Source organism: Clinocottus analis, unplaced genomic scaffold (genome assembly GCF_023055335.1).
Source record: "Clinocottus analis isolate CAN_PGR_092001 unplaced genomic scaffold, fCliAna1.0.p SCAF_7, whole genome shotgun sequence".
Lineage (NCBI taxonomy): Eukaryota > Metazoa > Chordata > Actinopteri > Perciformes > Cottidae > Clinocottus > Clinocottus analis.
The window spans coordinates 16,332,329-16,345,940 of NW_027176229.1; the positions used below are offsets into that span (position 1 = coordinate 16,332,329).

General features: G+C 41.7%; 3 protein-coding genes across 3 annotated transcripts in view; 2 read left to right on the forward strand and 1 right to left on the reverse strand.

Annotated features, from left to right (window-relative positions):
- coro1ca (coronin, actin binding protein, 1Ca) overlaps positions 1-2,972 on the forward strand; it is a 29,367-nt gene extending 26,395 nt beyond the window's left edge. The window contains exon 11 of the mRNA XM_068605014.1: positions 263-2,972. Within this exon, the coding sequence (XP_068461115.1) occupies positions 263-382 (120 nt within the window). The 3' untranslated portion in view covers positions 383-2,972. The remainder of the gene's footprint in view (positions 1-262) is intronic.
- Positions 2,973-5,830: 2,858 nt separating this feature from the next.
- On the forward strand, positions 5,831-7,043 carry tmem119a (transmembrane protein 119a). Its single transcript, XM_068605015.1, has 3 exons — positions 5,831-5,916; positions 6,284-6,760; positions 6,800-7,043. Exons 1-3 carry the CDS (start codon positions 5,831-5,833, stop codon positions 7,041-7,043), a joined length of 807 nt encoding a protein of 268 aa, XP_068461116.1.
- A 4,590-nt stretch (positions 7,044-11,633) lies between these two features.
- iscua (iron-sulfur cluster assembly enzyme a) lies at positions 11,634-13,154 on the reverse strand. Its single transcript, XM_068605144.1, has 5 exons — positions 12,999-13,154; positions 12,707-12,820; positions 12,523-12,633; positions 12,364-12,442; positions 11,634-12,092 (listed from the first exon to the last, which is right to left on the reverse strand). The coding sequence occupies exons 1-5, from the start codon at positions 13,095-13,097 to the stop codon at positions 12,022-12,024; spliced, it is 474 nt and encodes a 157-aa protein (XP_068461245.1). The 5' UTR covers positions 13,098-13,154; the 3' UTR covers positions 11,634-12,021.
- Positions 13,155-13,612: the final 458 nt, after the last annotated feature.

Below are 13,612 nucleotides of genomic sequence, written 5' to 3' on the forward strand. Positions count from 1 at the left end.
CCTCCTGGGACCCAGCCCATGAGTCTCTCAGCAGTTGTGCTCTGTAATCACAGCCCACTGGACTCCGGCGCCGGCAAAGCACGTTAACCCTTAGAGAACCCGACCCGGCCACATGGCATCTACAGGCCGAGGCTGCAGGTCGCGGCTTTGAGGCTTTTGTGCGTGTATTGTGACACAGCTTTGGTCTGTTATGGTTTCAAATGTGATAGAAGTGACTACAAACAAGACAAAAAGTCTCACTTGTGTCTCGTGTCTCCCACAGAAATCTGAGGCCAAGCTGGAGGAGATCTTGAAAGAAATCAAATCTCTCAAGGACCTGGTGAGCAGTCAGGAGAAGCGAATCATCAAACTTGAAGAGCAAATGTCCAAAATCGCCATTTAGGGACCCTTTACCAAACCCGCTACAATTCAGGACGTTCCATTGGCTGGGGGGTGGGCGGGATCAGTCACTGCCTATCTCAATGACAGTGTTTCGTCTGAGGCCTGCCTAGCAACGATCCCTAGCAACATTCCAGTTGAACTTTTTTCTTAGCCAGCCCCCGATCCTCAGTTTAACACAGGTGGAATAAGGACGTGTGGCAAATTTAGTAGAAAATACTCTTTGCTTTTCGGTGACAAAGGACTCTCTATTCCTTTTAATGTGTGGCAGTCTTTTTTTTATTTTGTCTACTTGTATAAAGAAGGTCTTGCATATTCCTTTTGCGTTTTAGAAATATGACCAAGAAAATTCCAATATCGATAGTCAGCGTTTTCCATTGCATACCCAAATCTTTTTTTAAGTAGGTCTCAGTGTTTCATGTTACTATACCCCAAAATTATAATGTTGCCAAATTTTACATTTTGTTTACACCTCCTTATCAGTATTTCTTTCTCTCTCTTTGTGGGACGAGTCAAAATGCAAACGGGGACACCTAGTGCAGTAAACTTGTTATGTAAGGGCATCATCAATGATTAACGATGAAATTTAAATAAAATGAATGGTTATGCTAGAAAGATCTCAAACTCTGTAATGAGGCGTAAAAAGGACCCATTTAGCTGCCACAGTCTACACCCAGACGTTACATAAACGACAATTCTTTGCTTTCTGTGTTAGAGCTGCACAAATTAACTCCCGCTTTCTGCCACTTCTTCTCATTCCTGTTGCTTCTCGTCATTCTGAGTGTGGACAATAGTCCACGTGAACAGCATTCCTCTTAGTCTCGCTTCATTAACAACACGCACTGTGTGCTTATTGGAGAAACACATTCCACAAATCTCATTGGCAGTTTTTGGTGTCGGGGGGGGGGAAAGATACTTCTGCAAAGTGCTTCTTCCTGTGAACACTACTGTAGTGGCACAGTCACACAGGATGGGGGTTATCGTGACATCCATGTCCCATGAAAAACATCAGCTTTGTGATTTTTAACCTTCACTCTGCTTCGTTTCTGTGAGAGGTTCAGTCACCGACCCCAGTGTTTAGTCAAGTGTAGTGGGATTATTTCCCCTGATGTTCCTTTGCATTGTATTCCATCTCAGATCTGTATCTTCTGTACAAACAAAACAGGAATTGACATGAAATTATACATCAATTGCATAACTTGACTATTTAAAACCTTCTGGTGATAAAACTGGAGATTGCTACAGAAACTGTTCATGGTGGACTTTTAAAGGCTTAGATTGTGTGTGAATATGTGCCTCATGTCTTAGATCTTTTGGGTACCTGCCACTGTGGATGTTCCTGCTTTGTTTCATGTAGGGGGTCGGGGAAGGTTATGAAAAGGACTCACGGTAGAATGTCCAAGACTTGCCTCGAACCTGGATGAATAGAATAGTTGGGTATTGCTTCACTGTTAATTTTAGCCCGTTTTTTGTTCCAGCTGTGCTTATTTCCCTCTTAGCACTTCTACTTTTTTCACAAAACCAAGCAACTATTAAATTGTCCAGTCTGAGCTGATTTGACCCGACGAGCTCACTCTCGATGTTAGATTTGTTTCTCAGTGCAAAGCTGAAGCGGGTAATGGTTCCGTCTGTTGTTTGCCTTCAATATTTGTTACCACTGTAAAGACCTGAAAGTGCCATAGAGGTGACCATGCAAGTATTTGTAAGGGAGTGTTGAGAGTAAGTTTGCTTAGTAAATGAAAGACTTGATAGGTGCCCGGATCCAAAACCACTTTGAGGTGCTATCCCTAACACTATGTTCAAAGGACCCTGCTCCTAAAGTACTGTGTCAGCTGTTTGGGGATGACATCATAAAGTCCTGCCAAACCATCCCACAATACACCAGGTAGCATTACTGGTCGAGGTTTATTAGTAAGCAAGGTGCCCCTTACATGTTGACACTTTCCACCTCGGTACGGGTATTAAAAAACATCTTTAAAAATGATGGCAAACCGAGAAGCTGTCTGCAGCCTTTTGAGTCATCTTTGAGATGCAATTTGAGCAGCGAGTCGTAGAATATTAGCAACAAGAAATGATAAGAGGGCTATAGAAATGTGTCTGACACAAACTATACTGCTCTATCTGCCACTCCATGGATTCTTTTTAGCACTGTTGGCACGAGAGCGATGTTTTGAGGAGTAGTGAATAGCGATCCAAAGGGACACTGTAGGTTGGAGAAATGTGCAGTTGAAAGATAGATGTATGTTTGGTATGTAGGTCTAGGAAACCGAGTGAAAGCTGTGTAAATAACATGACTATAATTTCTTTTCTTTTTTTTTTTGTGGCTGTGCTAAAGAGGGTCTTTTGTGTGGGAGGTGTGTTTTAAATGTTTCTCTTTGTCTGTGTTCCCTGCACCTTGCCATAATGCATCATGAGAAAAGCAGAGCCTCTGTTAATGTCGGAGGTCGTAGAAATATCAAGAAAGAAAATCAGACCAAAATGAACCAGGATGACGCCTCATGTTGGAGGTCTGCGCCGCATTTTTGTTCATTATTCTTGCTTCAAGCATCAAACATTGATTATAAGAAGAAAAAAATAAAGACTTTTTAAAATGGCTTCATTGTATCTTTTGCATTCGGTCATTACGGTTTTTGGATTTGTCGTCGTTACTGAAAAGTCTTCAACAGATTTTATTCAGCCTTTTAATGCAATACAGTTTGAACGCATCTAAACCTGCACTGGAATCAAGAGGACGACCCAACTAGAAATAAAGCCTCCGGCTGCTTGAAGGTTAAAGCTGGTGTTGGACTATTTTATTGTCAACAAACCCAATGAAACGACCAAAACCAGTAAGGCGTCTATCTCTTGATAATTTACAACTGTCTCAGTCTTTCATTCTTTTAATTATTGCTCTAACTCCAGTAGCAAACGGTTATAAAACAAAATTAGTTGTTGGCATTTACAGTTGATTTAATTTAAATAAAGTCAACCAAAGATCTGCCATTGTGTTTGCGCCGGCTAAAATAGCCTAACCCTATTTCAGTCAGTCTGTTGGAGCGAAAAAAAATTGTGAGTCCCAAAGCGCAACACAGAATTACTATGACAAATTCTTCTAACAAAGATATTTGCATCCTGAACCTGGGGAATTGCCCCCTTTCTTCACTAAACCTCGTACTGATCTGGTATGATACCAACAGCTCACACCATCAGCAGCCTGAAATAGACAACCTGTATATTTAGAGACATCCTGAGATAAGTGCTGCTGAAAGACCATGAAGTTTATATGTTCGCTCTGTACGTGTGTTTTGGGATAAAAGGGGTGGCTTTCTCTCGGCGCTGGTCTTGTGCGCCCTGTAGAGACAGGCTGTAATCAACATGGACTTAATTAGAGGGGACTCAGTGGGAGGCAGAGGACTCGCCCCACGAAGTACAGAAATACCCATTTCCTTAAAACATGGGACTCATGTTCTCACTGCAAAGTTTCTGCATTAAGTTCCAAAGCTGAACGCTCCGTTCAAGTTGAATGAATCAACACATTGTGGTACGTTACAAAATCATACAACTGCAAAGACTCTTCCTAGAGACCTTCAGTTTTTCTCTTGTATTAGAAAAACAATTATTTCACAGAATACATACTACATAACTGTCCCATCTCATAGTTCAGAAATAAATGTACAGTAAAAAAAAAAGGTTTGACCCCAAATGGACGTGCAGGAGGAAGAAGAGTATGGAAGGGAGGAAGGGAGACGGAAAGGAGGAGGAGAGGTTGGAATTGGAGGGATGGACATCGTTTTCAACTGAGGAGACTTTTTAGAGCTCAGTAAAAAAACAGTCAGTATCACTAAGCGAGGAGGACGGATGCTCGGAAACTCTTTCACTCTTACTTTCTTCTTATTACTTGGTCTCCCCTTTTTATTTTTCCTCTCTGTCTTCTGCGCTGTGTTGTGCTGTTCAGAGGAGAAACCCAGGATAACACTTTCTGTAAGTATGTCTTCATTTCTGTAAAGTATTTAAAGCAAAGGTAGCGCAGACATTTTTAATTTGTATGTCAGAGCAGTCTGTGTATCGAACTGACGACATGTTGAGTACAGTTTCAAATCTTATTATTTATTGATTGAAATTGTTTGAAGTTTGTTCATTAAATTAACATGTGGTTGTGAAATGTAACTAAGTACTCCAATTTTATGATACTTGCACTTTACTTGAGTATTTCACGTTGCATTCCCGCTCCACTACATTTCAGACAGGAATATTGTATATAATCCATTGATTTAATAGCTTATAGATTTCCTTTTATATATATACTGTAAATGAGGATGCTTGATAGTTGAAGTGCATTTTTTAATATTTTTTTATTTTTACTTAATTAAAATGTATAATAATTGTAAAAGTTTATTTTACATTACAAAAGATCGGAATGCTTCTTTTGACCCTCAAGGTTTTTTCTTCATTCTACTTAAAGATGTATAATGATGTAACAAATGTGTATCCCGTGTGTCTAATCTACTGTACTGTAGGTTACCAAATATGTTAATATGTAAGAATATGCTTTGAAAGGCTCCGACCTCTGCCAGTGTGTCCATCTTTGCAATTTAATGCATATTTTCATTTTATGGTTGAGACTCAAAAGCTTTTCCAAAACTATCTCGTCTGTCAGACTGAATTTGGAGTAAAAGTGTAAATAATAATAGGCAAGACATCGAGTATATTATGTAGAGATGCAGCCATAAAACGATGCCGCTGTAAATTGAAGGAAAATTCAAGAGTTTGAGACATTAAGTGCTAAAATGTCATGAAATGGGTTAATTGCATATGTGGTGTCTGACGACCTTCAGTTGAAGGTAATGTGGACCCTCCAGTGATATACGATGAATATAATTATGGCTATAATTATGAGGATTTAAGGGGCAGTGCTGTCCTATAGCTGAACATCCAAGGATGGAGACCCAGCCTACCATGTGGTCCAGCAGAGTGCATACAGTATGTTCGACCACACAGGGAGGAGGGTTTCACACTATGTAGTGTAAATCAGAGCAGCGGCAGGTTCACTATAGCATGATGCTGATTAGAAGCTTGTCTTTACAGCTTGGCTCTGTGTAATTATACAGGTTATTCTAAATGGTAACAGACTGAGCCCTGCACAACTGTTTTTTTTGTTGTTGTTAGAGCTTGACTTCACATTGAGAAGAAGAAGGATGGAAGAAAAGTAATATTGGGTCAGGAAGTTTATTCAGTCGACAGTTGTACTGTCAGTAAATGCTGCTTTTACTGGAAGCAGAAATATCTTCCTCGGGTCTGTGCTGCTGTGGGCTGGTGTAGCCGACAACAGCTGCTGCCCAGTGTAAATATAGAGGCCACAGCCTCTGCTCCTCTGGAACATAGCTTCCTCCTTTGGTGTGGTGGATGGGTGGCCTCCCTCCACACAAATTAAGGCCTTCAGCACCAAACTCACTGTCTCCACCCCAAATAAGTAATGGCTGCTCAACTGCCTGCTAAAATAGATCTGGTCCAGGATGAGGAACGGCAGAAACCCAAGAGAAACCTGAGTGAAGATGATGAGTTGAATTGAAATGAGTTAGAATGTTTTTGGTATGTGTCTGTTGCATGAAAGACTGCTTGACACAAGTTAGTATTGGGCAATGAGTCACAAGAATTATCTTTGGTTTCACAAGATTATTAACAAGATAGGAAAAAAACCAACCTAAATGGCGTGTTCATTAGTGAGCTTTATGGTGCTGGTAGATGGTTTCTGTATCCTTTGGACAGAGCCAGGCGAGCTGTTTTACCCTTTCCAGTCTTTTACTAAGCTTAGCTAATCAATTCATGGCTCTAGCCTTCAGGGATCTCAAGCCTCTGTGTTAGATTAGATACTAAAATACATATGTGTCCTTATTTGATCCTAAAGCCGTTGTTGTTGGTGTTGCAGGGACTCAGAGAAGAAGATGAAGACTCGTTTGTTTTTTCTCGTCGCCTGTGTGGCCCTGCTCTCCCTGTGTCACGCCACTCCTCTGTTCTACAACACCTCTATTGACGGCAGTGGTGATGAAGCTGAGCTGGAGCTCATTTTCCCAACCACTTTCTCCACTCGAGCACCGGTTCAGATCTCTGCTGCCACTGGACCTCCCTCCCTCCCCAACACCATCACCAACACCATCACCACCACCATGATCCGCCTGAAGGACTTCGTCTTCACTCGGGTCGTGGACTTCCTGCAGGAGAATCTGCTCATCATTATCGTCGTGACCTCTCTTCTCATCGTCATGGTCTTCATCATTTGCTGTGCTACTGCCATGAGTCATAAGCGCAAGCTGGAGGCCTACAAACCCCCTGCTCATCCAAACAAGAAGCAGGTGGCTGATAAAACAGGCGCTCGCAAAAACTCAAGCGAGCCCCAGGAGAGGCCGTACGCCGTGGACCACGTGAAGAGGGTCCAGACTCAGAGCATGGCCTCCCCCAAGCACCTGCGCACGCCCTCCAAGGCTCTGGTGGGCGAGAGGGGCCGAGACGTCAGGTCGTCGCCACGCCAGGAGGTCAGGAAGGTGAGGGAGGTAGAGGAGGTGGAAAAGCGGAGAGAGGAGCCCAAGCACAAGGAGCAGCCGAAGTACAAGGAGGAGGTGCAGCAGAGCTCCAGCACCAGCGCCGGTCATTCAGTCTGCACATGCCACCTGAAGAAGGGCCACCACTAGGGCATGCTCAAGGCTGATGTTGGCTCGAGAGGTGAAATGTTGCAACCACGACATAACAAGATCAGACAGGTTGGTTATGCATTAGGCATTTGTGATTCAAATCTGGTATACCCGTTCACAACTTCCACCAGGAAATGTATTGGTGAGGCTCCTGCCCTGAAAAACATCCAATGATTAAACAGTTAAATCTACTAGTTCACGAATATATGAACTACGGCTTGAAAAATAAATTGATGGAAGATATGTTACTGAATTGTGTTGCTGCATAAATCCTGTCTACAAATGTTGCATGTCACATTTTTTGATACATACAAACATAAAAAAAGAACACATTGAATGCTACATGCCAACAACCTTAAAAGTGGCTCAGTGGGCTGTTTGCCTGTGATCATTTTATGAGTGATTACCACAGTGAGTAGTCTGAACCGCCTACTATCATATCACCGGGCCATTGAAGTAGCATCACATGAAACTGCGAAATAAACATTTTTCTGATTTCATTTTATTTTTAACTGGGGAAAGACACGAAAAAACTATATTTTGAAAAGGGTTTGAAATTGAGAATCCTGTTTTTGCTATGTTCTCCAAATTTAAATGACCAAAAAGTAATTGTGTGTTTTTAAATACCGAGTTGTATATTAAACCATATGCCTGTCGATAGACAGAGGAATCTCCTCAGTATGTCCTGCTGTACGCTGTGGCATCTTTTCAGCAACTAAAAGCTTAGTTTCTGTCCTTTTAAAGCAAAACCTTTGCTGCTGTAAATAAAGCAAAGTGAGACTCCAGTAAACTTGATTTGTTGGATGAGTAACAAAACTATCTCTTTATATTTACATTCCTATTTACTTAATTTTGCATAATGTTATTTGTATTTTACTTTACAAACCTAATTCACAAAGCTTTACACCATAGGCATAATTTGCAACTGTGTTATTTCTGGGAAGTTTAAGTAAAAACCATACATATATATCTATTATCTATCTGTCTATATATTTATTTGGTTGATAGTTCTGATATGCCTTCAACATGAAACGTAGGGTACAAACACTTTGTGAATCAGGTTTGTTTTTATAAGAATTAATACTTATGTTTAAGATAAATCGTGAGTTTTGTTTTTAATGTAATAATTTGTAATGAGTCAACTTGAAAATGGAGATAAGTAGTGGGCCTGTTTTGCTGGTGTAATAGGTTTAACTTTAACTTATGCTGGCTGACAACAATATCAAAAAATCATGAGCTGAAACATATTTTTAAAATGTACCTGTTATTTGGTTAAAAATTCAGATTACACTCAAAGATCATTTGTAAACTGTCCAACTGACTCTCCCATCAAGGTAATGACTCTGAGCATCTAAACCAAGTGTTAGCTTGAATGAATTAAGGGCCAGACTTTTGTCATGTTTAAAACTCTTTAACCTCAGATTGATGCCCTCACATGTTTTCACACAGATGATTCCTGTTGTTTACAAAAAGGCAGTATTCTTTGCTTGTGTTAAATAAAATTGTTGATTATGATGTTTCTGTCATTATTGAAGATGGTGGATAGTTTCATGATGAAAGACAATGCAGCTAAAAAATCTCTGAAAAAGATGGATACTTGCTATGTGCACATCTAACTTAAAGCAAGGAATCTGTCTTTCTGTCTGTGTGTATATGTTTTTCAAATATATATATATAGTTGTACAATGTTTTCCTCTGAAATAGATGCAACTGGCAATAATATTCAGTTGCGTTTGAGTTGCCTATTTGTTTGCACTTTTGGGGCCTTTTGTAAAGTCCTTCTGGGGGATTAAAGAACTGAAGTGATGTGGGCTGTTCTTTTGGATTTGGTCAAGACTCTTGAAGTTGTGTCACAAGTACATTGCAGTAATACAAGTTCAAGCTATTGCGCATGCTCATCCTCTTCCACCCTTCCCCTCACAGTAACACTAACTCCTCCACTTGAGGGTATGATTGGCCTGGGTGAGGCTGCTGGCACCATCACATGCAAACACAGGCCTGCAGAAGGTATTAGAGCCTGGAGATGATGAGAGCCCCTTTGTCTATTGCTGGCTTCTGTACAAGATTGTTTAAATATTTGAACAGCAGTACACCAGAGACATACAGAGCCCTTTGCTCCAAAACAAGAGCTCGTGGCATGTGTTGTCCATACAAATCTTAAGACATGATTTGTTCCAGTGAAGTTCAAACAAACGGTCATAACCTTTAACTTTTGTATTCTGAAAAAGCATGGACTTCTGCCCGCATGTGCTCAGTGCAAATATTGTTTTGTCAGTTGTGTATGTTAATGCACATTGTAGTTTACAAAAATGGGTACATACATCTGAAATCAGTTTTTAAAAATCTTTACAAATGTGACAAAATTCCTAAAATGTCTGAAGCTTGTTTAAAATAAAGTTTGAGCTCAATCACAAGTGGGTCAGCTCTTGGAAGAGCAAACATCAAAGATGACAGCACAACGGCAAGCGTAACCCCGTGTTGGATGAAACGCGAGCTCCGGCGGTGCCTTGCAACAGGATCAGATTCCCGGCTCTTTTATCAATGAGGTGCTAAATAATTCGAACAAATACTACCCGTTCACTTTCACTCTTCTCACCAGGCGACGGGGAGTCACACGGCCACGGAATCACCCACCAACACTCTTCATCCACAGCCTGTTTGCTACATTCACTGTCTGTTTCAGTTCAATGAACCATGGTACCCGCATCTTTTATTTATTTATCTTTTTTTTTTTTACATATATAATCTCCCCTTGAAGTTTGTATTTTGACCCTTTTCACAAGCAATATGAGCTCTCAATCAATGTGAATGGTGAAGAGGATCCAGAATAGGTAATACAGCACCTTAACGCTGTCGTTAAACTTTGATGAGCATCTGAAGAAATTCAACAACAGCAGTGGTTATATCTTCCGCGAGACGGTAGATCATGTAGGGACCATTTGGTGACAAGCCTGCTCATCTCCTCAGAGGAGCAGATAACACAGGAGGAGAAAATGGTAAGTGCTAAGCTTTTGTTATTTTTTGGCGCTGCATTCTAAAAATTCATACTTTGTCAGGGGTCTACATGAAGCCATTTGTTACAGCGTATAACACATACGCAGAGAGTGCTTTAGTACGAAGTTGTACCCCTTTTCTTTTTTTTAAAGCAAGCAAAAATGTGTGTAATGTGGTTGTCTCGTCTCCGTTTCTCCTGGCAGTGAGTCATGCTTTGGTGCCGATGTGGTGTCCTCCTGGTACTCTGTCCTCTGGCTTGCCTCATCACATTCCCCTGTCCTCCCGGCTGCTGCTGTCCTCGTTCAGGATTCCTGGTTTTGTGCGAGTCCCAGGGTCTCAGGTCACTTCCTCGCTCTGTCCCTCTCAGTACCTCGGCTCTATCTGTGGCCAGGAACCAGCTCTGTAACGTGGACCACCTCCTTCGGCCCTTCTCTGACCTGCAGGAGCTGAGCCTCAGTCACAACCTGCTGGCCCGCTTCCCTCGCGGTCTGCCCTCAAGCCTGGAGTCCCTGCTGCTGCAAGAAAACCGCATCACTTATATCACCTCAGGTGCCCTGCGACAGCTGGGGAATCTCACTCGCCTGGATCTGGAAGACAACCGCATCCGTGCCATTCAACCCGGGGCACTTCAGGGTCTGAACAAGCTGCAGGTCCTTACTCTGAAGGGGAACAGGCTTACAAGCCTTCCTCTGAATCTTCCTCCATCACTGACCCATTTAGACCTTTCTGACAATTGCATCTCTGTCCTGGACCTGCCATCACTGTCTGCCCTGGTCAACCTGCAGGTCTTGAAGATCAACAGCAACTGCCTACGTTCAGTTCCAGAGAGCGCCTTTGATGGCCTGCCACGCCTGAGATCCTTGGACCTCACCAACAACCTGTGGGTGTGCGAGTGTGACATCTTGTATCTCTACCGCTGGCTGCAGAGTGGTCGGCTGAGGATGGCCACAGACCTGGTGTGCAGCGAGCCCGTCCATCTCGCTCATCGCCTGCTTCTTAACCTCTCCGTCATGGCTATCTGTCCTCGTGTCCTGAAGCCAAATGAGAGGAGCCACCAACTGGACCGCAACTCTGCACTGGAAAGAAAGCTGAAGCCCACAGGACCAAGCTCATTTAAAAACAAGTATTTGGGAAACTTGTCAGGGCAAAAATCACAAGAAACCACTGTTGGAATTCTTTTCAAAGATGTTCATAAGACTTGTGTGTTGCTCAACTACTCTTTAGAGACCCTTACCTATGAAGAGTGTTTGTCCCGAAATAAAACACAATCAGTTAGCACACTCCATTTAAAAAACACTACTCCTACGCCTGATGAGGAACAGAAATGCAGAGACAATATTACAGGTCGGACCCCCCAGAATAATGCAACCTCAGCAGAAGGGACCCAATCTTTGCTCTCCACAAACAAAGATGCACTCAGGCCCACTGGCAACCCCCAACAGGACTCTGCAGTGGTCATCTCTCTGCTCGTTGCGTTATGCGTACTCGTAACTCTCCTAATGCTGGCGGTGCTGCTTGTACTGAAAAAAGTGCTTTTGCGCCAACAGAGGGTGGCTCCGCTTGATGTAGGATCTGGTGGATGACATCGGCACAGACTCACCGAAAATGTTTTTAATAATTTCACTCACAATAAGCACACAGTTTCATAAGGATATTCTGTATATGTACTTAAGCTGCCGACTTAACTGCATTTTACAAACGCAATCCTCCCTGTTGGACCGGTGGTTTTATATAATCAAGCCAAATATGACTTAAATGCCAAAAATATAATTAAAACACACTCTGGCCTACAGTTGGATTCAGGATCTTATTTCTGTTCTGTGTAGGAAACACCATTAACATCTGATATTTTTAAAAGAGTATTTCACACCCAGAAGAGGTTGCAATACCCAATGTAGTATTATGGTGACCAATCATCCAAACAGCTCATGGCTGCTACGTAATAGCAGTTATTAATAAGTTAATAACTGCTGGCATGCACACGTTACTCCTTCTTGTCCTGTTGTTTTATCCTGTAGTCGGACAGTGCTGCTTTTATGGCATCTTCTGCAAGCACTGAAAGAAAAAGAATAAAGATGTTTTGGAGACACTTTGAGCATGACATTAAGCATTTATCTCACCAAGAAACATTTGGCCAGGTAGCGAGTTAAGAAACAGCAAACTGAATAGGTCAAAATGTATGAATCTCCACCTCTATTATTAAAACACCAAAGCAGAGACTATCTTATGGGTTAAGTGGCTCGCTGTGAACCGGCATTTTATATTTATATTTTTGTCAACCGTCTTCATGTTTTTTAAGTGTTCAGGTGTTTGATAACAAACTTACTGGAACAATGCAGCTTGACTGGCGGAAGGCAGAGTTCTTTGGCAATGTCTGTGTTCCTGATCTTCAGAGCTTCATCAACCTGCAGGATGAAAGCAGACTTTAACAAAAGAAAATGTGGATTTGTAAAGATTTTAATCTACTTGTGAGATACAAACTCACCGACTTCCCCTTCACCCACTCTGTTGCAAGAGAGCTGGAAGCAATGGCCGATCCGCAGCCAAATGTCTTAAACTTTGCATCAATAATCTTGCCATTTTCATCCACCTGGATCTGAAAACAACACACAATCAAACCTAGTTACACAACAGCAAGTTATGACAGCTGCGTTTGACCTCCACCTCACCTGTAGTTTCATGACATCGCCACAGGCTGGTGCCCCAACCAATCCAGTCCCCACATTCTTGTCGTTTTTGTCGAGAGTTCCCACATTTCTTGGGTTTTCATAGTGATCCACCACCTTGAAGAAAGTGATACATAGAAGATGACACGTCACTGCGTTGTTGTGTTCAGTGTTAAGATCAGACGCTGCGGCTAAAGTATAGCTTCTGTCAGACAACACACGTAACGTTAGATAACTGTAATGAAACGCATCCGTATGTTTCAATGACGAGCTGAAGACACATTTCATGAGTTACCTTTGTGTGATATGAACAAAGCCCATTCAGCTCCGGTCTGAACAACCGTCTTGTAAATAACAACAGCGACGTAGAGTTTCGTAAAGAGGCAATCGCCATGTTGAGATAACGTTACCGACGGTTAACGGAAATCAACGAGTGAGCACGAGGGAGGACGAACACTTTTTGTTGACAAACATGTGAAGGCTGAAGATGTGCATCTCGCAGAGGCTGGAATTGATGCAATACATTAGCAGACTGAACTCATAATACAGTACAACGTAAAGTAATGCAGCCTTTTGCAAAAATATATTCATATATAATTATATAGCAACTATGCACATTGCATACAACTCTCAGTGATAACCAGTGAGCCGGTTGTAAATTACGTTTATTATTAGCATCTTAGTGCCAGTATTATAGAAAAATAGCAGCAGTACCTTTTTAATAAAACAAATTAGGAAAAAATAAGAAGTCGGTATAATGGCAAAAATATTAGCTTTGAAACAAGGACACACACATATTTTCAATATACATTTTTATAAGAGGACTATAACATTGGGAGAATACAAACGTGTCCGTTTCAATCTTATTTTCATTTCGTAAACTTAAAGGGATAGATAACTCTGGTCCAC

Excerpts from the sequence above, each read along its gene's own strand:
- iscua (XM_068605144.1), bottom strand. The coding sequence starts at position 13,097 with ATGGCGATTGCCTCTTTACGAAACTCTACGTCGCTGTTGTTATTTACA. Across the intron at positions 12,821-12,998 it reads TTTGTTCATATCACACAAAG|GTGGTGGATCACTATGAAAA; the intron begins GTAACTCATGAA and ends ACTTTCTTCAAG. Across the intron at positions 12,093-12,363 it reads AGTCAAGCTGCATTGTTCCA|TGCTTGCAGAAGATGCCATA; the intron begins GTAAGTTTGTTA and ends TTTTTCTTTCAG.
- tmem119a (XM_068605015.1), top strand. The coding sequence starts at position 5,831 with ATGGCTGCTCAACTGCCTGCTAAAATAGATCTGGTCCAGGATGAGGAA. Across the intron at positions 5,917-6,283 it reads AACCTGAGTGAAGATGATGA|GGACTCAGAGAAGAAGATGA; the intron begins GTTGAATTGAAA and ends TTGGTGTTGCAG. Across the intron at positions 6,761-6,799 it reads AGCGAGCCCCAGGAGAGGCC|CATGGCCTCCCCCAAGCACC; the intron begins GTACGCCGTGGA and ends CCAGACTCAGAG.